The following is a 21,912-nucleotide window of genomic DNA, read 5'->3' on the forward strand; positions in this document are numbered from 1 at the left end:
GGAAGAAAAGACAAATGCAAGATGCAACAATCTGTAATCAAACCTGGATATAAGGGCGTAGTGATTCACAGTTGCAGCCTAGGGCATGTAAGCAAAGTAATTTGTTTCAGGCGGCTACAGACTCCTAAGCATAGTCTCAAAGTGGTCAGCTCACTCATGCCTGAAGTAACATCCATCTTATGTTTATTTTTCAAATTCATTTTTCTGCTCCATTTGCTAACATCAGTCTGCCTTACTGGCCTCCCTCGTCTAAGGAGGCAATTCCATGGGGAGTGCTTAGATGGATCAGCCTGTCTCTTTAGCCAGATCTTTTCCATAGTAATCTGCTAGGCTGCACTCTGAAGTCTGCAAAACCACTGGTCAGTACACACATTTCATAGGGCAGCAGAAATGAGCAGACAATTCCTCTCCTCTCCCCTGACCCCAAGACAAAGTTAACTCTTACAACACGATGAGGGACTGAACTGTTAGCTTAAACATTTGCAACAGAATGGAATTCCCCCTCAGAGAAGTTCTGCAGAAAGGCTGGCCGGATGCATCTGTCTGCCACTGTGCGGGAGTAGATAACTGAACAGAACTTAGCAGAAAGGTCGTTCTCTGGCTATCAGTGACTGGCATCTGGCTCTGCCTCCATGCAGCAAACAGGCAGGAGAACCATTCTGTGGACCTTCGCACAAAGAAGAAAGGAATAAGACCTTCACACAAAGAAGAAAGGAATAAGACCTTTATACAGGGATAGAAAAATACACAGAATCATAATAAACTAGTGTAACATAAGTTTTAGGGGGAAAGCATTTTCAACTTCATGCCTCAGAGCTTAAACTAGTCTGTGACCAGCAGAGGCCAGGAAGAGACCAAATACTGGGAACAGATTATTCTACAGTTGCCTACTTGCACGGTTCTTATACCGTCCTCTGAAGAATCACCAGTAATACCAGCTATTGTGGAAGACAACATTCCAGATTCGACAGGCCTTAGATCTGATCCAGTGTGAATTCCTATGCATTACTTCTGTAACTGATGTTTTGAAAGCATCTAAGAAACAAAGCCAAAGAGTAGAGATCTACCAAACTCATGGCATGAGAAAGCAATTTGCATGGCCCACTTACAGTGCACAGAGCTGATTCTGTGGGTATTTCATGGCAGCCCCACCCCTCAGCACCAACTGGTGCAGAGGCCACAGGAGAAAGAAGGACAAGGGGGTGGCCACCATCTTGACTGCTGGCTGCCCTTCATGCCACCCCGCCAGCTGGTGCCTTCCCCTTCCAGGCAGACTGCAAAGCCAAGCAACAGCAAGGACCACTGGCTCCCACTGGGGAGTCAGCATTTTCTTTTTATTAAGGTAATTTGCTTTTTTGGTCAATTTCCTGGAAACTTGCAGCTGATGCCATTTTTCGTGGTCATTATGGAGGTCATCATTCTTTGCAGTTTCTCCACAAAAAAAAAAAAAAAAAAAAAAAAAAAAAAAAAAAAACTGAGATTTAACTAGGTCCCAGCCAAAGAGTGAATTGTCACAGAAGTGACCACTCTCACCACTAAATACAGGCAAGCTATTGGTCAAAGGAAGCAGTAAATGCAGTACAATGCTGCTACTCACGAAAAGCGTTGTGGTTGAGCAAAATACTTCAAAGAACGTCATTACTTTACCTGTCACAAACACTATTTCAGAGACTTAAAAAACCACAACAAACTGGTGTTAGAGGGGGAAAGCCTCTTACCAGATATGTGCAAGTACTGCAGAAGGAAGCCCTGTCTTTAAGAATATCTCTCTAGCTTCCACACCAGAGACAAAGCCATCCATGTCGTTGTCAGTTTTCAGGAAAATCTCATCGTATTTGATTTTGTCTGCAGGTGATACAACCCACTAAGGAAAACAAAATACACTACATAAAAATCTCTATATTGAAAGTGTTTAATATCTTAATAAAATATGAACCAAAAAAACCTCTACAGATTATGATACTTTCTGCAAAAAGCAACTGCAATTAACATAATCTTGACAAGCTTTTTCCCCAGTGGTTTTCCTCTCGCAGTTTCTCAATGGGGGATTTTAAGACATGACCCAGCTCCTCATTGTAATGGACATGCTTGAACTTCATCTCTAGCCATCGTCTCTGCTTACTGCTTCATTTTCACTCATCTGCAAACCCAATGTATGCACAATACTTGCACAAATGTGAAGCAATTGAATTTTATATAGTTGAATACTTGGGCTATCATCTTGTTTATTTTTTAAAAATACGTATCGTTCTCTTAATGTTTAGTGTTAATATTCTGACTTTTTGTATGGCTGATGCTACAAAGAAAGGAATTTTACTAAAAGCATCTTAAAGCTATAGTCTTAGCATACATTTTTAATCACTCTTATTTGGTTTAAGTCTTCAGGTACATATATTTGAATTAAGGAATATTTTTTTCTTAACCCCAATCTTGTTCCCTACCAGCCTCTCCAATTTTACAAACACTCTGACAGGAAGAAAACCAACTGGATCCAGGTAGTCTGAACCATCAGACCCAGCTGCATGAAGTCTGTCTCTCTCTCTCTCCTTGACTCTATTAATTTCTAAACCCATACCTGTGTGACAGGTGCCTTGGCAGGTAACATGCCTACAGATGGCAAGGACTGATGAGAATCTTTAGCAGATGCTGAAGGTGGAATGAATGGCATTGGTCCTGGAATACTGACAATTTTTCTCTTAGAAGGTGGCACCAAAGCTGCGGGCAAGGACATTGGCACTGGTTCCTTCTCCAAAGCACAGTACACCAAGAACATGGCCTAAATGTGAAAACAAACCATAGCTGTCAGCGTGAACTCAATAAGAAGTGGCCTAAAAGGCAGCAGAAGTGTACGACCTGTGCAAGTTTAAGGTAGCTAGTGTTTCACAAAAAAGTTGTCGGTCAGTTTTTCCTGCCTTCTTGACCTTGGTCTTTTACGTCTCTCCTCTCTTGACAACTTATGCAGTTGTTTATAGTCCCTATATCACTTCACAGACAGATAAGCAACTCAGCAGCCAATTTCTTTCCTCAGTTTTAGAAGTGATGCAGGGAAAGGTGGTCTTAAGGTTAAAATATTGGATTGGGTCAAAGACTCCAGACTCTGGTCAAACACAGGTTTCCTGTGTGATCTATGAGACAAGTCACCATCCCTGTGCTTTCATATCTGAAACAGAAATAATCACACACTTTTACATCACAGTGACAGTGTAAGGATAAATTCATTAATGAATAAAACTCTTGGGTTTTGGCTTCCAGCTCAGAACTGCCCAGCTTTTCACCGTAGTGGGAACTGAGGCAGGTGGAGGAATGGAGCCCCCTGCCACACAAGCCCCCTGCAGTTTGCAAGCTGGGGTCTTGTGGGGGTGGGGGGCACACAACAAAAGTCTCCATTTCCCCAGCTGCCAGCCCACTCCAGCTTTTTGAAGGCTGCAGCTCAGAGCCGCTTCGCAGCTTTGTTGCACCAGGAACTGGGAGAGGGCAGGCTTGTCACATTAATGTCTCTGCCTAGGCTTAGACATTAATAGAGGAGTATCTCAACAAAAATAATCAAGCATAACCTTCTTTTTCAATATTTCTACTGGACATGCATTTAAAAACACAAGACAAAACTCCTTTGGAAAGTTAATCAAGGAGAAGAGTGCAACCATGATTTCTTCCGCCTCTCAACTGTACAGGGACAGTATCACGAAGACAAAACAGCACATCTTTCGCCTAAAAACTCAAACCCCAAACTGTCCTCTCTTTTCCTGAAAGCAAGAATTTGAGAACAGATAAGAAATCCTGATTTGGTAACACCCTTTAAAGGTAATTTTCTCCAAGATCTCTCAAAATGCAGCTTATCTTCTTTTCTCTGACCTGCCATATTTAACCATTTATCCTCCTTTGAATTCCACTTAATGCCTCTTAAGATTAAATTTTAGTTTGTCTTTTGTTTGGTAAGTGGACAACCTCCCTGGCTATTTCTGACTCATAACTGCCACTTGCACCTGTGAATATAAAAGGAAATGTTTCAAACGTTTAAAGTCCAGGACAAGTCTAAATATTTTGACATTTTTTCATATTTATTGGTCCCCCAGGAAAAATTCCACCTAGTTGTTCTATTTTTCACTCTATTATTCACGTAATTTAATCATTGTGGTTTAAATCTTGGCAACTTAAAAAGTAAAACCAAGTCCATAAATTAAAATGAATTACTAAATATTTGAAGTGCTGACATTAGATTAATTTAAAGCATGTAACAGTGCAGCTGCATTCACTGGAACAATAAAAAAGCAGTACTTTGTGGGCCCCTCTACCTTCCAGAAAAGCACTCCTATAGCTATCCCCCCTTAAGATTCAGTATTGATACTTAAAGTATACATGAGAGTTTGAACACCACCTTCAATACTGATAGTGAATGAGGTGGAAAGGTAGTGTTTTTCTAGTAACCTTTTTAGTTCGATGAGGTGGGAAAAAGCTCTTATTTATATTTGAAGAGTAATAATAGTTTAAACAATTTCTGGATACCCAGATTAAAGGCCAGTTAGACAATTACATTTTCTTTGCTGAAAACTAACCTTATTTTATATAGTGGGATGAGTTTTACCATACGAACATTTTTAAACTTATACTACTAAAACTATATGCTTTAACCGAAAAGTAATTTTCTCTCCACCCTATTTATATAATTGCTTTCTCTCTGCTTTTCCAAACTGCTGAACACAAACCCTTGACAACATCAGTGAAAAAAATATAAATGTTTGGTTTCTTTTTCACCCTCAAATTAAAGCCACTGAATGCCTGCTCCATTTTATACCTCAGTTTTGATCTATCCCAACTTAAGAAAATGTATTATATATGGTAGACTAAAATCTTGAACTGAACCAAAGATGGGCACTATAGCAAGGGAAGATGACTAACAAATTACGCAGAGTCAAGGTTTTGTGCTTTTTTTTATACTTTTCTTTTTATCCTGTTCTGCAGTTACTAGCAAATTAAAAGCTCTTAGATCCTATCATACTTTATTTCAAGTAACTCCTTATTTCATTCTTCACAAAATGTAAAACCCTACAGTGACAAAAGTTAGAACACTAATGTTTGATAAGAGCTTCTAAAGAGTGCTTGATGACAGGTATAATACATATAAAGATGTACATAAAATTACTTTTGCCAACAAAACTAGAAAAAAGCAAACAAGAAAAATCATTTGTTTCAAGACAAAACACCTTCCACAAGAGGCAACAGCAATTTTGCTCAAAATGTCTCTACCCAAAGGGAAGCTTAGCTTAAACCCCACAGGCACAAGATGGCCTTCAAAAAAGAATATTTGAAGAACCCTTAAAAAACAGTCTCACATGATAAAGTACAGCTTAGGGCTGGGTGGCACCTTATAGCCTAATCAGTTCAGAGAGGCACAAGGTTTTGTAGACAACAATGTAGTTTGTCAGATGCTATGTTATGCTATAATAAAAAGAAAGATCTTGTTTCTGAAAAAAAGAAATTCAATTTTAATTAATTTGTAAGTACTTTAGATTCACGGCTATAACTCAGTGCCTCAAAATAATTAAAGACTTTAAAACCACATTTTGTCAACGACAAAAAAAACCCACTTCTTTAAACTTGGGAGACGCTACCTATGGTAGGTGGAACGATGGAAGATAATAAATAGTACAGGCTATGAAATCTAATGGGGAATATATATGAATACCACCGTCTGTGCTAAGATAATGAGTAGCGGTAAAGATTAGCAAAACAGGTTTATGTTCAAAAGCAACATTCAGAGCTTCACATTTTTCCATTTTTTTCTTTTATCAGGTTGCCAGAACTCTGAAACTCAATGGAACGATGTACTTACAACTGCAAACTCATCTCGATCCAGCATTCCATCATGGTCAATGTCACTTAGCTCCCAAACCTTACGAGAAAACCAAAATAAATGGATATTTGCATACATTGTTATTCCTCTGCCTTCATATGCACTCTACCAAACAAAGGGAATAAAAACCTCCTATCTGGTCTTGGATTAAAAAAAACCAACAAAACAAAAAAACACTCCCTCTCCCCCCACTGCACTATTTTTTCTTGGACTCCATACATTCAAGGAACTATTTTTTAGCCTGCAATGTGTGTTTTCATCAAGATAGGTACTTTTCTGAAGAGAAAAGAACAAGATAAATATTCTAAGTCAATGTTAAATTAGACCAAAACACAAAGATTCAACATATTAAAAAGGGAGATTAATACGCTAATTTCACAGATTACGTTTAAACATAACCTTTGAAACAAAATGTTTTACTGCCAGTTTTAGTTTATTCACTGGAATCAGAGAAGTAGGGCTGGAAGGGACCTGTAGGGTCATCAAGACCTCTAGGATCATCCCTATCCAAACCATTCAAAACAAATCTATAATCTCACCTCTTCGTAAAACTAGTCATGATACCAAACTTATATTTTACATATATGCTATTCAGTAAAACTAAAATGTGGCCATTTTGAATTGTATTAAGTAGCCATTTCTGTTAACAAAAAAAATGTTAAATCTGAATAAATTAACATAGTTGTAATTAGTACTATTATTGTTAGTAATAATGCATAAACCACATCAATAGCCTACTAAATTTAGTTAGAGATAGGCTTACTCTTCCTAGTATGTCCACTGGTAGTTTGGAGTTTAGCAGTACAGGTTTCACCTTCTCACCCGATAACAATCCATTCACAGGATTCAGACTGTCAAAAATAGCATCATACTTGGCCTTGTCTTCCAACTGAGAATAGAAAAGAGAGAAATATTGCTAATGGAAATACTTAAAGCACAGAACCTAAGAAATGGCAGATATTTCAGAATTGGTGTTTTAAAAATGAGTATTCAAAGGCTATACGACAGCTCCTGTCACAAGGAATTTACCATCTTATATGTTTTTACATATTTCCTCTCAAGTAATTCAAATAAGGATTGATCCAAAATCTATGGGAATCAACTAGGCTTTCAAATAACTTAAACTGGCTTTAAGCAAAGCTTTTAAAAACATGCCGTACGTGGACGCAAGTCAGAAGTCTTACTTGATCATATTATTCCACCCTACTGTAAAGCATAGGCCCAAAGGGACTAAGATAAAATTTATCACCATTTCCTGCTTACAGTACTTAGTTTTGTAACCTTAGCCTTCTTTATAAAATTTTATAGTCTCTTATAAACCTGTGTAGTAACTAAAAATAGATATTTATTCACTCAGTGACTTCTCAATTAAATGCAACAGCCCAGCAAAGGTTAACCAAACAAAACTCAGAAGAGACTGAAAATTGTTTGGTGTATCAATTTTCAATTAACTTGAAAAGCTTGCTAATAGTTTTTCCACCAAGAACTTTCCCATTTGCAATATATAACCAGATTCCAAGATGTATCAGGTTCATGAAGTCCACAAAAACTGTTTCGAAAAATTTTCATGTCTCAATACAGCTAACACAAAAGGCGGTTATCATATTTAGAAGGCAATCCAGTATCTGTAATATTATACTTGAGGATTTGAAATAAGCTATACTAGTCATTACATATGTTCAAATTTAGATTTTCTATTTATTTTTACAGAATAAATAAATAAAGTGGTGACCAGACCACATACCAATCTTTGACACCTTTTAGCTTACCTTGACAGCCCAAGGGACATCAGCTGATGCTGTTCCACTGATCAGCAATGGACTGCTTGTATCACTCTAACGGAAAACGGAACAAAAAAATGTCCAACTTAGATATAAAAAAACTTCTTGGCAAGATAGCTTTCATTTCATCTGAGCAATTTTGTTGCCCATATCTACAGTCACAATTTAGTTAATTATGCCTTGAGAAAAGATCCAATAATGTAGGGTGAGAAATTCAAAGCGGCATATTTGTTCTACTCTCAGTAAACCTTAAATATAGCTACAGCTTTATTACCAGCAAAGGACACACACTGTTACAGTCACTTCCATTTCCAACAACCCCAAGAAAGTAAACCAACAAAACAGTAAAATCTGGTTATCACACTGTGCGTTTTAAGTTGTGTGAATGCCACTCTGTAACCGGGGGGATACTGAATGCTATTGGAAATCAAAGAAAAATAGCACCACAGCTGTATGCAGCTTAAAGGAGTACCATGGCAGATTCCCCATGAAGTCCTCTAAGCAAAACCTAACCCTTGCCCATAGCTTCACAGCTATTCTAGAATTCAGGCATGATTTTTTTGTGTTTAAGTAGGAAATCAACTATGCAACAGACATTATTAGGACTAAACATTTTTTAGCCCAAGCTTCTAGTGAAATGAGACAAAATGTACTCAGTTTCACATCGCCTTCATTTCTTCTCATTTATTTTAAATATCACTAAGATTTACTCCATAAAGATGCTCATAGCAAACACTAAACCTACTCATTTGTAAAAGTACTTAAGTTAATGAGTTGATGTTGTTTAAAGAATCTTACAAATCTAGGTGGAGGAACAGGCAATTTAAGACTACTCAGGGAAACATCCAATCCATTCTGTGCACAGGCCACAAGTCGCAAAGCCACAAAAAATTCCTATGGAGGAAAATAAAACGTTTAAAGGATTTATTATACTAAAGTAAATTAAGTTCAGAAAAAAGCTTGAAATTAGCTTTCAGTTCTTCTAGCCTTGACACACCTGCTATTATTTTAACACAAAAGATTTGGTTTTAACAGTATATGCTATGTTAATACACTTTATTAAGCTATTGCTATGCTCAAATGACTTACAGCAGCAAATTAGAAGTAATGATCACAAGTCAATAATTTAAGGCATTATGCAGCAGCAATTCTAGTAAATCTTAAAAAACTGAAATGTCTAGCAAAATATTTACCAGAACAGCAAGTAAAAAGGTCTGTTTTTATCCAGTGGAATGACAAAGGGGCATTTTGGAAGCAGTCTTCAGAAAAAGACGGCTTGCAAAGGAAAAAAAAATGGCATGCCACTTTTTGGCTTCTCTGTATTGCAGGCATGTAAAACAGGAAGAATTCTCTTCTGCTTGCCTTTGATTTATCATTGAATCAAATGTCATCTTTCCAGATATTTCTTGGACTCCCACATATGTGGGCTCTGCACTTTAAATGAAAGGGAATGGCTTTGAATCTTCTCAACCTAGAGCTCTCCAGATAAGGTGGGGAAATCAATAATTATTTCCGCTGTAAAATACAAAAAGCCCATCACCATTTTTTGGGACATTTAAGATCATTTTATATCATAAGAAGGAAAAAAAAGGGGTATATGTTTGTTTTCCCCTTCTCAAGTCACCATAAAGCTTTACTGTCTTCTCATGGCAGACAACTAAATAAGACTGTATCAAAAGTAAAGCAAGCACCTATTTTGGGAAAAAACTAGGAAGCATTTAATATACCCTTTGTTATTTTTAGTATTATTTCGTAGCTAGAAAAAGGAAGAGCTGCCATCATCATGGGATTAGGCAGCTTCCTTTCTGATGGTTTAAAGCAGAGTTTTGGCTATTTTGGTGGAATGCAAGATAAACTGCACATCTGATTGACTAATCTTGGCAATGGCTACACAAAGCCATCCGTGATTAAGACTCTTTTTCAAACACTGAACACCTTACTGATCTGGAATTTGAAAAAAATAGCTGACAGAAATTTAAATAGAAAAATAAAGCCACTGAAATTTACAGTTCTGCAAACAGTTTGTTCAAGGAGGACCAGAAAACAGGTTAATGGGCCTCATAAAAGGTTCTTAAATTATTCCAAATATAGCACCAATTTTCAGTTTATTATACTGTAAAGTTGTATTCAGTCCAGAAAGGAACTAAAGAAAGCACAATTTTACCAAAATATAGGCAAATTTTGATTTGTGTGTGTGGGGTGTTTTTGGGGGTTTTTTATTTTTATTGTGGATGACATTTAAACTGGAAACAGAGTTTTTTATTGAAAAAAAACCAACTACAGAATATTCCACTCTTATTTTTTTTTTCCTCCTTTATTTGTTAATCTTGCTTATGGTTCATATATATACATTTTTTAACCTATCAAATAAATTCCCTTACAATTAAGACTCTTACCTGTTTGTTCAGGATACCTTTGCCATCTTGATCAGCTAAATCCCAAATCTAAGATTAAAATGACAGAAAGCATTTCGAAGTAAGAATCAGATAACATTGTCTGAAAATCTGTGACTTGCCAAAGCCTTGTCCCACTTGTGTAGGGAATGGAATCCTCATATGAATTTTAATCCCAAACCTTTTATGCCAGCAATTATAATTTTTGTTGCCATTATTTAAATACTATTTTATATAACTAAGCATTACATAAACTGAAAAACAGACATAAAGGGTAATGCAATCTGAATCTATTAGGTAACAATTTGTCAAACTGCCAACATGCACCGAGCAAGCAAGACAGACAGTGGGCCAAATTCTCCTTTCTGTTCAGATGAAACGGATCCAGTTCTTTATATTCTAACTCATACTCATTCAGCAGCTTGCACCTTACACTTTCCATAAAATCTGTCAATCAGGCCCAATGATCTCTGATCCTCTGACAAAGAGAAAACAGATTCCAATAATATATCATTAAATTTTGAATTTAACAGTGCACAAGATACAAGATAAGCGTTTCAGGGTTAAAGAGCCCTCTGGGTGTCTCAGTAATACAGGAATGGAGTTCACAACATTTTAATTGTTAGAGTCTATAATAGCTGGCTTTACAACTTTCTATGATAATATTGTCAAGGAAAATTCTCCTATAGCCAGCTATTATAGTCTCTAATGATTAAAATTTGGCTTGGGATCCAGGAACCTTGTTACTTATTTCTCCAGATATTTCTCCAGACCTGAACTCATTCTTAAGTTGCTTTTGCTGCTGTCAAACATGAAAGATCAAGGCAAGAAATCAAAGTTAGCAATCCCATCAGAAAAACAAAGAAATACATAACAGGTTTTAGTATTATAAATTCAGTATATTACAAGAAAAATACTGTCATTCAAATATGGCTTAATTAATTTAGTGTATCAAGCTAATTATACATTTGTTTGTCAATATTACAGAAACTAGATTTAAGACCACTGCTTAATCTCCTTCATGTACTATGGCACTAAACACACTATACTGAATTTTTATTACAGACTAGGGTTATTTTATACAGAGTAATGTTATAACTGAGGTAGCCGCTCAAAAATTATCTAGAAAATCAAAACTAAGCACATAGGTTTATTACTAAGAATATAAAAACAGGGTAGGTTTACAAATGTATCTGCTCACTGTATTAACAAAGTTTCCTACCATTTATAGCAACGGGCTTGGTTACTTATTTGCTACATGTCTATGGGATATTTGAGGTCAAGATTACTCTGCACTGCTCAATGACCTACAGGAGTGCTTAAAATCTTGCTGGCTCAAGCCTCAGTCCTGCTATTACTTGAGCAGTAGACACAATGCTGTATATCTGCTAAAGGAGTTAGGCAGAGCAGAGATTCAGTTGAAAGATTAACTGAATCAGAGAAGCCTAAACTTTTGTGAGCCAGACCTCACTTCATCAAATGCAAAAAAAAATGAGGAGGCTTAGGCCATGAATAGGCAGAATAGCACTTTAATGCTAAACACACTCAAAAAGCCTGAGACTGAATCAAATCCCATCTTCACCGGTTAGTCTAAGCTGCATAGATCAAACCAATAAGGAAGTGAACAGATATTCACTTTTGATTCTGGAAACACAGCCCCATGCTTGAAGTGGTCCAGGCCCAGAAGCCAGGAAATACTACAGCACGCCTCCCCACTTGGCTGGAGTGGACTGCCTGAGCCATGACTAGCCTGCCCACCCTGCAAGAGGGGTTCACGGGGTGGTGCCAAGCATCCTGGGATGATGGGGTCTCTGCGTGAACTTGAATACGGGGTGTATCTGCAACAGAAGTTCAGTAAACTGATTTAACCTAAATCAGTTACATCTGATACCATGCCCATCCAGGTTTATCTTAAACCAATTTCAACTATTTTGAAAGTGGCTTATGCGCACTGAACTTCTGGGCTAGGGACAGAAGTTACATACAAATTGATTTAAGTGATCAGAAACTGGTTTAAACCTATAACAGAACAGAAGGTCAGTGCATATAAACCAGTTTCAAAATGGCTGAAACTGGTTTAAGATAAACCTGGTTGAATGCAGTATCAGGCTTAACCAATTTAGGTCAAACTGGTTTATGAAATTTTTGTCCCAGCCCCCCTTCCTGGTTTAAGTTAAATCAGAGTCCCCCAGCACCCCAGCATGCTTTTCATCCCTGGGCTGGGCTGTCTGCTCCAGAGAGAAGGGTTGGCCTTGCGCCTCTGCTCCCTAGCTTGAGCAGTAGGGCTGGCTCACTGCCACCCTTCCCCCCCCCCCAGGTAAACCCCAGCTGGGGTCTGGAGCCAGGAAGGGGGGACAAACTCAGCTTCCCCTGGAGACAGAGCACCCTTCCCTGCTGAAAACTTACTGTTGGCTGGGGCTGTGGACTACAAATCCCAGAGGTGCCTGGAAGCAGGAAGAACTGACAAGCAACCCTCAGTGTTGCTGAGAGCAGTCCCGCTACTCTCACTGTGGACTGCAAATCCCAGAGATCTCAGGGGCAGCAGGGAGAGTAAGCAAACACACAGCCCAGGCTGCATTTATAGCTCTTTAGTTTATAGAGAAAGAACTATTCTTGTTCAACCTTTTATAATTTCAATGTCACTACCTTCTCCTGTGCACCCACCCCCACGCAAGCAGGGGCTGGGGCCTGGCCATACCCCCTCTGCTCCAGCAGGGCTTTCTCCCTTCTTTCCCCTTTGGCAGTGGCTGGCAGGCATGCTCTAGTGCCCCCCGGCTTCTGGCTTGAACCACTGCAGGCATCTGGCTGCATTTCCCGAATCAAAAGTGAATGTGTGTTCATTTGCTTACCGTTTCAATCTAGGCAGCTTAGACTAACCTGCAAAGACTGAATCAATTCAGCCTCAGGCTTTCTGATTGTCTGTATTTAGCCCTATTGTGTTACAGATTTGCACTAGTTTCCAATCACTTACACCAGTTTATGTATAATTTCTGTCCCTAGCCTAAGTGGTTAAAAGCACTATAAAAAGTGAATGGACTAACAATGCCCAGGCACAACAACTACAGATCTGCCTCAAACCATTTAAGAAATGACCCTAATTGACAGAGGAATAACTCTGAAGACTTTCAGGTTATGCCTATTCTCCCCACAACATCTTGTGCACTCCCTATTAAAAAGGAATTTTTAAAAGCATTTCTGGAGAAAGGTGCAAGAGAAAGTCACACACTCAGGTTGTTATTGAGTACTTTAATTCTTAGAGGACAACGACAAAAGAAAGACAGCAGAATAAAAGGAGCAAAATTTTCCATTAAGTAAATAATACCTTTCCTAGTATCAAGTCAGTCAGTCCAGACTTTTTTAGGAAAACTGCAGCATCAGAAGCCAACACTCTTCCAGTGTTAGCAGTATCAACCTGTAGAAAAGGATTCACCACTGATTAGCTATTTGCATTGCTCCTATACATTTCTATAATAAGCTACCAGAGAAGATTATATTCTTACACTAATGATGATTACATTTTTTCACATATTTCTCCAGTATTTTACACTAGAAGAAATCACACAGTAGAATGCCACAATATTTAAACATTAATATTTTTATTGGACTATGTCTGTGTGTGTACAACAAACCAAGTTAAACCAGGGGCCTAACATATAATTTGTTCAAGCCAATTTTTTATTACTTGAATGCTATCACAGATGTACAAGAAACCATATACCTTAACAGTGTATTCCCCCATGGTGAAAAACACATCCATTCCAGTTGTTTACACATACATTTAGCTGTATTATAGTCATATTAAATATTAAGTCAACTAATCAAAATAAAATCTTAGCTACATTTAAGATATTCAGCATATATCTTCAGCCTTATCTCAGTACAAGTAATATTTACATCTAATTATTAAAAAATGCTGAATGAGCTTTCCATCACATATACAAGACCTTTATTAAAAAGATAATTCCAAATAATATTCTAAGCAAAACACTTATTGACTGGAAGTCAACTAGGGTAGCTCTAGAGTCTGATATCACTTTTCTGAAGTCCCAAGACACTCATTTATCTCATCATTTATAGAAGCACTTAGTGATGTTTCAAGGGCTGTTTACAAGTTAGTAACTGAACTTACCACATGTGTGGTAATATAGGCAAAATGCTTATCCACAACTACAGACAATTTTAAATGTGACAGAAAGTAAAAACTCCCACATCAAATTAATTATCTACAGGGGTTTTCAACCTTTTTGGATTGATGTACTCCCGGCGGCTGAATGTGGAGCAGAAGCAGCCACCACGTGCAAGCTCCCCCCACCCCCCGCATCTGGTTGGGCGGGTAGCATCTGCGTAGCAGCACAGAATGGAGCATGGTGCGCTCCGTCCCTGCCTGCACGCACGTACCCCCGGGCATGTGCATACCCCTGGCTGACAACCCCTGATCTATAATATGGAAGTAACTGGTGCTGAGCATGCCCAATCCCACTGTAATTACATGCTCAACAACTAAAAATAAAGGCTTTTGAGCAACTGTCAAATTAAAAAAAAAATGAAAGAAACCTATATTCAATAGCGCACTAATAACAGCAGCTCTAAACAATGTACATGGGTAGATGATTGATAACCACATCCAAGGTACCTAAAGGGTCCCTATTACAATACTACGTGAGAGCACTACAACAAAATCTTAGGTCCCTAGGACAGGATGTCATCTGAAGGACTAAAGCAGCAAAGTATTTTACCCATTTCTCATACTGGAAAAAATAAACTCAAAACATTAAGTTGCTTTTATTCTTCCAGATGAAATTACTTTTAAATTTCTGTGAAGGGCAACAAAGGCTGACAAATCAAATTACAGATGTGTGACTACAGATATTCAAATTGAGAACATCAACGTCTTTTTTTGTTCTCAAACTTTGGACCCTCAAAAACCCAAATTCATGATCAACTGTTCATCTGAGACCTAACTAAAATGTACTTGAAATAGGTAAAAGTACCGGGAGAACTGAAAGAAGTGCAACATTCAGGGAAGCATTATCAAGTTGGCTCAGCTGAACAAACAATGCTCTCCTATGCGCACACTTCTGCAAGGCAACAAAATCCCTCAGGGGATCATTAGTTTGGAAGAATTTAGAAACCTCCAGATGTGTGACTTAATGTCACCAAGTCCAATTTTCAAATTTAGATGTATACCAGGTAGTGTAGACATTTCTGTAAAAAAACAAGTTGTGTTGTATAGCTAAAGTAGCATGTCACTATTTATTTAAAAACCCAACTATTTTCCCTGCCATGAACTGCAATGCCCTGAAAAACTCTACAGAATGTGACAGCTATGAAAGAATTTAAACAGAGGAAACAGATGTAGTGACAGGACCCTTTTCCCTTCTACTACTCTTCAAAGAGAAAGAGCCTAATCAAACAACATTCAGATAAATGAACTTGAAGGGAAATCAGAAACACATGTGGAATTCTTACCTCCATGTTTCAAATCAAAGCTTCTCCAGTGTTATAAAAAGATAGCTCCAGACTCTAGAGCCAAGAACACATTGAGTAACTCCCAAAGGCTTCTTTTATTCAGTTATTTAAAATGACTTGAGGTTTATTATGTAGTTGCAGATTATTATTATTTGTGACTTTCTCTAGAATAGAATGAGAATGGCTAGTATGAATCCATGCTAGGATAGTTTGCTAGGAACCATTGCTAGCATGCTATAACTTCTCCAATATTTTGCCTTCAACGGGGAGCATCATTTATAATCTTATAGATTTTTTAAATCAAGAATATATGATTAGCTTCCAAAAGGAACTGGACAATCTTCACTGTTCAATACAACAGACTATCTGAAGTATTCAATGTATACATTTAATAAAAGCTTGCATAAAATGCCCTGATGATTCAACACTTGGACGGTACTCTCTAACAGCTTGTAGTTCCACTTCTGGAGGTACATTTTGATTGTAGTAAAGGTATATAGAAGACTTCTTTATTTACTTATTTTACCAATTATTTAAAAATAGAGAAGCAAACAAATCTCATCAATTAATTGCCTTCCTTTAACTGCAGTTTCACTTACCATACCTTTTATTAATGGCTTCTTTGCAAGTTTATGGCTGCCTTTCCCCCAACATTTCTAAATAAATTGGGTTGGCCTGATGAAAGAGATGCCTATGCTAGATGCAACAATGCTGTCAAGGCTCTTCCATTAAGCTCAGTTGCATGCGCAATAGATTCTGTTTTTAACTTAGAACTAGTGAGCTTAGCATCCATTCAGAAAAAGCTGGTTGGATCAGGTTTTTCATTCTTTCAGGAATATTCAGAGTCAGCAGAGACTTTTTTTTTTAAACAATTTCAACTCCATCCTCTGCAACTCCTCAGAGTCACCATCATAAACAGGCCTCTGTTATTAGTGGAGCAAACTCAAATACTACTAACTTCATGTTCCACTGATTTAATGGATTAAAAAAAACCAAGCAGCAAAAATACCTTAGCTTTTCCTTTCAGTTAATCTACAGACAACTGAACAATTATCCATCAAATCTATACAAGTCAAAATCAACTACTAATCAATTACCAATCAAAAAGAAAAAGCCCCAGAAAGAAGCTAAAACATACCTAGTGCTTTCATTTTTAATGAAGTAGTTTTATATACTTATTTGTAAGAGTTCAAGTTCAAATTACTCTAAAAGGGAAATGATCCTATTACACTTGTTTTCTGTATAATTCACTGACTCCAAATTAGAGCCGTCTGACAGGATATTCAAAACACCACTAGTTTAAGAATGGGGAACAGAGAATAATTATGATGTTCATGTCTCTTCTGAAGTACAGATTTGTCCTACTTCAAAAGCAAGATTCAATTAGAAAGCAGGTGAATTCTCAAATCAGTGGGTAAAAAATTAGGGAAACGGCAATACTGGGATTTTTTTTTTTTTTATATCTGAACTATTGTTTGGGCTTGGCAGTAAAATTATCAGGATGTATTGATCTGGTAAACACAACAAGTGTGCAGATAATCTCTTCTGTCCTCAAGATCTCTGTAATATGGGAGTCTCCCGATTAACTGACTACTGCACATACACTGAAGTAGACACACCCGTATTTGTTTTTCAATGGAGTTTAAGTGAGCAAGTACTGCAATCCCAACTAAATTTTTTCAGTTTATCTCTTCCAAGTTTATTTCTGAGCCATTCCTAACGCAGTCAAGGTGAACCATTTCTATCCTTTAATGGCCTACCCTACAACTTACTGGATCAAAGATATAGAGCAAGGAGAAAAAAAAGAGGTAAGTAATGAAGATCCATCCTTTTGGGAGTAAGGAGAGGAGCAAAAAGAGACAAACCTCTCCCCTTCCAAATAATATCAAGGATTAAAAATAGGAGATGCATAAAACACCTACCAGTCAACGGGGGACATATGAAAATGAGTTTCTAAGGCCTGAGTAAGGTCCAAAGATGGCAACGTCATAGAAATCAGTCTTCTCCCTCCTCCAAGCAGTGGAGATGTATGGAAGACTGAAGTTCTTAACAGGGAGATCTCTCAGACATCCCACACTAGAATCCCATCCTAATTCACTAGCACATGGAGTTCTCCAGCTATTATACAACCAGTAAATATTATAAACCTAATCTATTCCCACCTTTGGCTAGCTTGAAATTGCTGTTTTTCTTCCCCTGTGGCATACCTCATCACAATCATTCTACCTGTGTCACCTCTAAACTAAAGCTAATCAGAACATTTCTCTGGAAGCTATTTAACAGAGAAATGTATTTCATTAAAACCGTTTTTTAAAAATCATATAGATTATATTAGATCCCTGCAAAAGTGTGTCCAAACAAAAACATTCTCATTTCAGAATTTAAAATTTTCATTTTGAATTTTATTTTAAGGCTTCTCATTTTCATATATTTTTATATTATTTCATGACACAGTAGTCACAACACTCTCAATCAACAACACAAGCCTTCGACCTGGTATCCCACAATCACCTCTCGGCTAAACTGGCTAACTGCGGCCTTGACGTCACCACGATCCGCTAGCTGGGGCACTGGCTCCGCGGTAGGACCCAGAGGGTGTTGGTCGATGGAAGGCAATTGTCTTGGTGCGCTGTGACCAGTGGGGTCCCACAAGGCTCTGTCCTAGGGCCTATACTGTTTAATGTCTTCATCAACGATGTGGACATTGGGATCAGAAGCGAACTGGCTAAGTTCGCCGACGACACCAAACTCTGGGGTAAAATATCCACACCTGAGGACAGGAGGTGTGATCCAGGTGGATCTGGACAGACTCATGAAATGGGCGGATGAGAACCTGATGGTGTTCAACACCGAAAAAAATGCAAGGTTCTCCACCTTGGGAGGAAAAACCTGCACCATGCATATACGCTCGGTAGTGCTATGCTGGTTAGCACTACAGATGAAAGGGACTTGGGGGTCATGGTTGACCACAAGATGAACATGAGCCTTCAGTGTGATGCTGCGGCTAGTAAAGCGAGTAAAACACTGGCTTGCATCCACAGATGCTTCTCAAGCAGATCCTGGGACATCATTCTCCCGCTGTACTCAGCCTTGGTGAGGCCGCAGCTGGAGTACTGCGTCCAGTTTTGGGCTCCGCAATTCAAAAAGGATGTGGAGAAGCTTGAGAGGGTGCAAAGGAGAGCCACGCGCATGATCAGAGGTCAGGAAAACAGACCTTACAACAACAGGCTGAGAGCCATGGGGCTCTTTAGCCTGGAAAAGCGCAGGCTCAGGGGTGATCTGGTGCCACCTATAAGTTTATCAGGGGTGCTCATCAGATTCTGGGGGAACATCTGTTCACCAGAGCTCCCCAAGGGATGACAAGATTGAACAGTCACAAACTCCACTGTGACCGATTCAGGCAGGACATAAGAAAGAACTTCTTCACTGTCTGAGCCCCCAGGTTTGGAATAGACTGCTGCTGGAGGCAGTTCGAGCACCCACATTGAACGCCTTCAAGACACATTTGGATGCTTATCTTGCTGGGCTCCTATGATTCCTGCTGACTTCGTGCCCCTGAGGTAGGGGGCTGGACTCAATGATCCTCCGGGGTCCCTTCCAGCCCAAATGACTATGAAATCTATGAAATCTCTCTAATATGCACTATTATTCATAGAACAGAACAGATTAAATTGATTTAAAAAAATAATTGAAAAATTACATCCAGCTCGCGGGATAGATCCATCCAACATAGCTGTCATCCAGACCATGGTGCTACCTGCATTTCTCCAACTGGTCTTTTGCATTGCATGCAGGATATGCCAGCCCTGACCCAGCACACAGAGCCTGCCTGGTGAGTACTTCACACAGCATGCAGGGCCAGACCTGGAGCATAGGCTCCATGTGACACCCACACCAAAACAGCCCCACATGCTAGATCTGGATTTGGCCCACAGGCTGGCCCTGCAAACTGCATGCAACACAGTGCTATCCAGCCTACAGACTGGCCCCAGCACCTCTCAAAGTAAAGTATTATCTAAAAGAGCTGCTACTTGACTCTGCCCAATCCAGAAAAGGTGGTAGGATCTCCAGTGCATGTTATAATAAAAAAGTGACACCAAGTCAAAGATCAAGTTCAATTCTGAATACACTAGATGAGTTAGGCAGCGGTTGTCAATGGATCTGCATCAAGATTTCACTCTCTCCAGCAGTCTTTCCGGTGAGGTACAGCACTTTTATTCACTCTCTTTCTATGCTTATGGGGTAAGAGTAGTATATAGGGTAAGTGTAGTAAGAAATGGCTGGGATAATTAAAAAAGAAGAAATTATGAATTCTCCAAGTTAATTATATCAATTCCTTTGAATCCAATATACCCAGATATCAGAACATAACAAAACAGCCTGATTTTTTTAAACCAACAGCAGAGATAGAGAATTAATAATTCACTTCATTTCAGGCCAATAGGCAAGGAAATACCCAGATCAAGGGAAACAAATGTACAGCTTTACTGCTACGTGTTCTCCTGTTTACTTCCAACCCTTAGCAAAGCCAGCCCAGAAACTGCAGCTCATGTAGGTTCCTTGTAATAGACTTCCGTGTCTGTATCATGCTTATGTGGCCTAGCGTGATCTCGATCCCTACCAAAATAAGTAAGAAATCATCCAACAGCCAGATTCTAAATTTTTGAGAGAGTGGACCTGGTCCAAAGCCTTTACCATTGTTAACAATGTATTTTAAAAGCACAAGCAACTGCCCTGCCAATTCTAAAGTTATATACTGCTGGCCCTACTCCATCATTTGTGACAAAAAGATATTCTACTTTCACATCTAATGTGACCATCCAACAGCAGCTGCACATGAGCACAAAGTTTTCATTGTTTGTTTGTTTTTAAACAGAGATAGATATTGTAAAGCAAACAGGTAAGCCAGAAAATACATACCTGTCGATAGAACTTCTCATACACAGGGTTTGCACTTGATAGCTGTGAAGAAAGAAAAGGTAAAGAGGTATGACTAAAATGCATAATTATCCATCTAGTTTACTTCTTTCTTGTATGATCAAGTTGCATGAATTTAAATAGTAAGGCGATATAATAGAAGTTTTTTATAAAGAGTTTTTTTTCAAAAGACTAGGAGGATTACACAATTCTGTAATGTTACAGAACCTTCATAATAGTATTAGATGGGACAACATAAGAACTATAAAATTGTCTCTAACTGATCAGAATTATTAATTTCTATATTTCATAACTGTTCTTTACAAGACTGCTAGCTTCCTGCTCTGAAGTAATTGGTAGTGGCCATAATGAGCACCAGGCTAGCTGACTACATGGTACAAGTCAAGACATGTGACTCTTAAAATTAATTAGATTAATAAAAAGCCCAAAATATGAATACAATTTGAATTCAATTATTCTTCCAGAATTAAGTGCTTGATATGAAACATAACAAAACATAAAAAAATCAATTCTGCTAAGGAAAAAAAAGTATTCAAGAATAAAATTAACTACAAAATCCGAGCCTGTCATCTGTTTCAGCATTCCAAAGACTTGTTTTCAATTTGCAACCTCCTCTGTGAAATTGCCAGAAATCAAAAGCAATTACTTTACTCAGATCTAACTAAATTGGTGTCATTACTGACAAAGTGCAATTAGGATTAAGTTCTTTCAGCATGGGTCCCTACTACCTGAGAAAGCTTTGTTTCCATATGCAACAAAAGCTTTATGAAAGTGGTGAGCTTAGGCACTCAAGCCACATTTAAACTTTGAGAGATAACAAAGCTTCTCATAGAAGGCCCTCAATTCACTTATTCAAATACTCATTCAAAGTATGTTTGCCTGAGGGACTAATCAGGAAGGCGTGGGCTGCAGGTTTTAGGGAACTGCCTTCTTTCTACCGTAATCAAAGAGGTAAAATTGTAGATTTCTTTTTTTTGGATGATGAGTATGTTCCCTAAGGCATACAACTTGAGAACACTGCCATAAGGTGGAATTCAAGCATTATCAATAGAATATATTGGGCTACCTTTGCTACATCTAACAGAGAGTGCTGACCACAATTAAATCTAGCACTTCAACACACTGATAAGAATGGGACAAAAACCACCACTTCCTTTGAACACAAGCCAAAAACACTTTCCATTCCCCATGATACAGAAATATGACTAATCATAGAAGCCTTTATATGCACATGAATAAGGATATGAATCCAAAAATCTGTATGTAAAAGTATAACATTGATTTCTAATTTCTGATTTAGGAAACTTATAACTTGCATGCAAAGATGGAAATTAGCAATATTCCAGGTTTTATTCCCAACTACCTCCAACAAGTAAGCTAAAAAATGTCCTGCAGTATGACAGCAAAACCTTTAAAAAAAAAAAAAAAAATCACTGCTGACCAGAAGAGTCAGGAATTTCTGTACTGCAAACCTACTTGT

General features: G+C 38.2%; 1 protein-coding gene across 2 annotated transcripts in view; it reads right to left on the bottom strand.

Annotated features, from left to right (window-relative positions):
• Positions 1-21,912, bottom strand: part of EPS15 (epidermal growth factor receptor pathway substrate 15) — a 107,554-nt gene that overhangs the window by 70,333 nt on the left and 15,309 nt on the right. For both annotated transcript variants that reach the window (XM_019531407.1, XM_019531408.1), the window contains exons 2-10: positions 20,415-20,456; positions 13,348-13,437; positions 10,029-10,076; positions 8,431-8,526; positions 7,621-7,686; positions 6,615-6,740; positions 5,831-5,890; positions 2,576-2,776; positions 1,719-1,864 (exon numbers count right to left, since the gene is read on the bottom strand). In XM_019531407.1, coding sequence (XP_019386952.1) covers positions 1,719-1,864; positions 2,576-2,776; positions 5,831-5,890; positions 6,615-6,740; positions 7,621-7,686; positions 8,431-8,526; positions 10,029-10,076; positions 13,348-13,437; positions 20,415-20,456 — 875 coding nt within the window. The remainder of the gene's footprint in view (positions 1-1,718; positions 1,865-2,575; positions 2,777-5,830; positions 5,891-6,614; positions 6,741-7,620; positions 7,687-8,430; positions 8,527-10,028; positions 10,077-13,347; positions 13,438-20,414; positions 20,457-21,912) is intronic.

Source organism: Crocodylus porosus, unplaced genomic scaffold (assembly GCF_001723895.1).
Source record: "Crocodylus porosus isolate Cpor-Errol unplaced genomic scaffold, CroPor_comp1, whole genome shotgun sequence".
In the NCBI taxonomy this organism is placed as follows: domain Eukaryota; kingdom Metazoa; phylum Chordata; order Crocodylia; family Crocodylidae; genus Crocodylus; species Crocodylus porosus.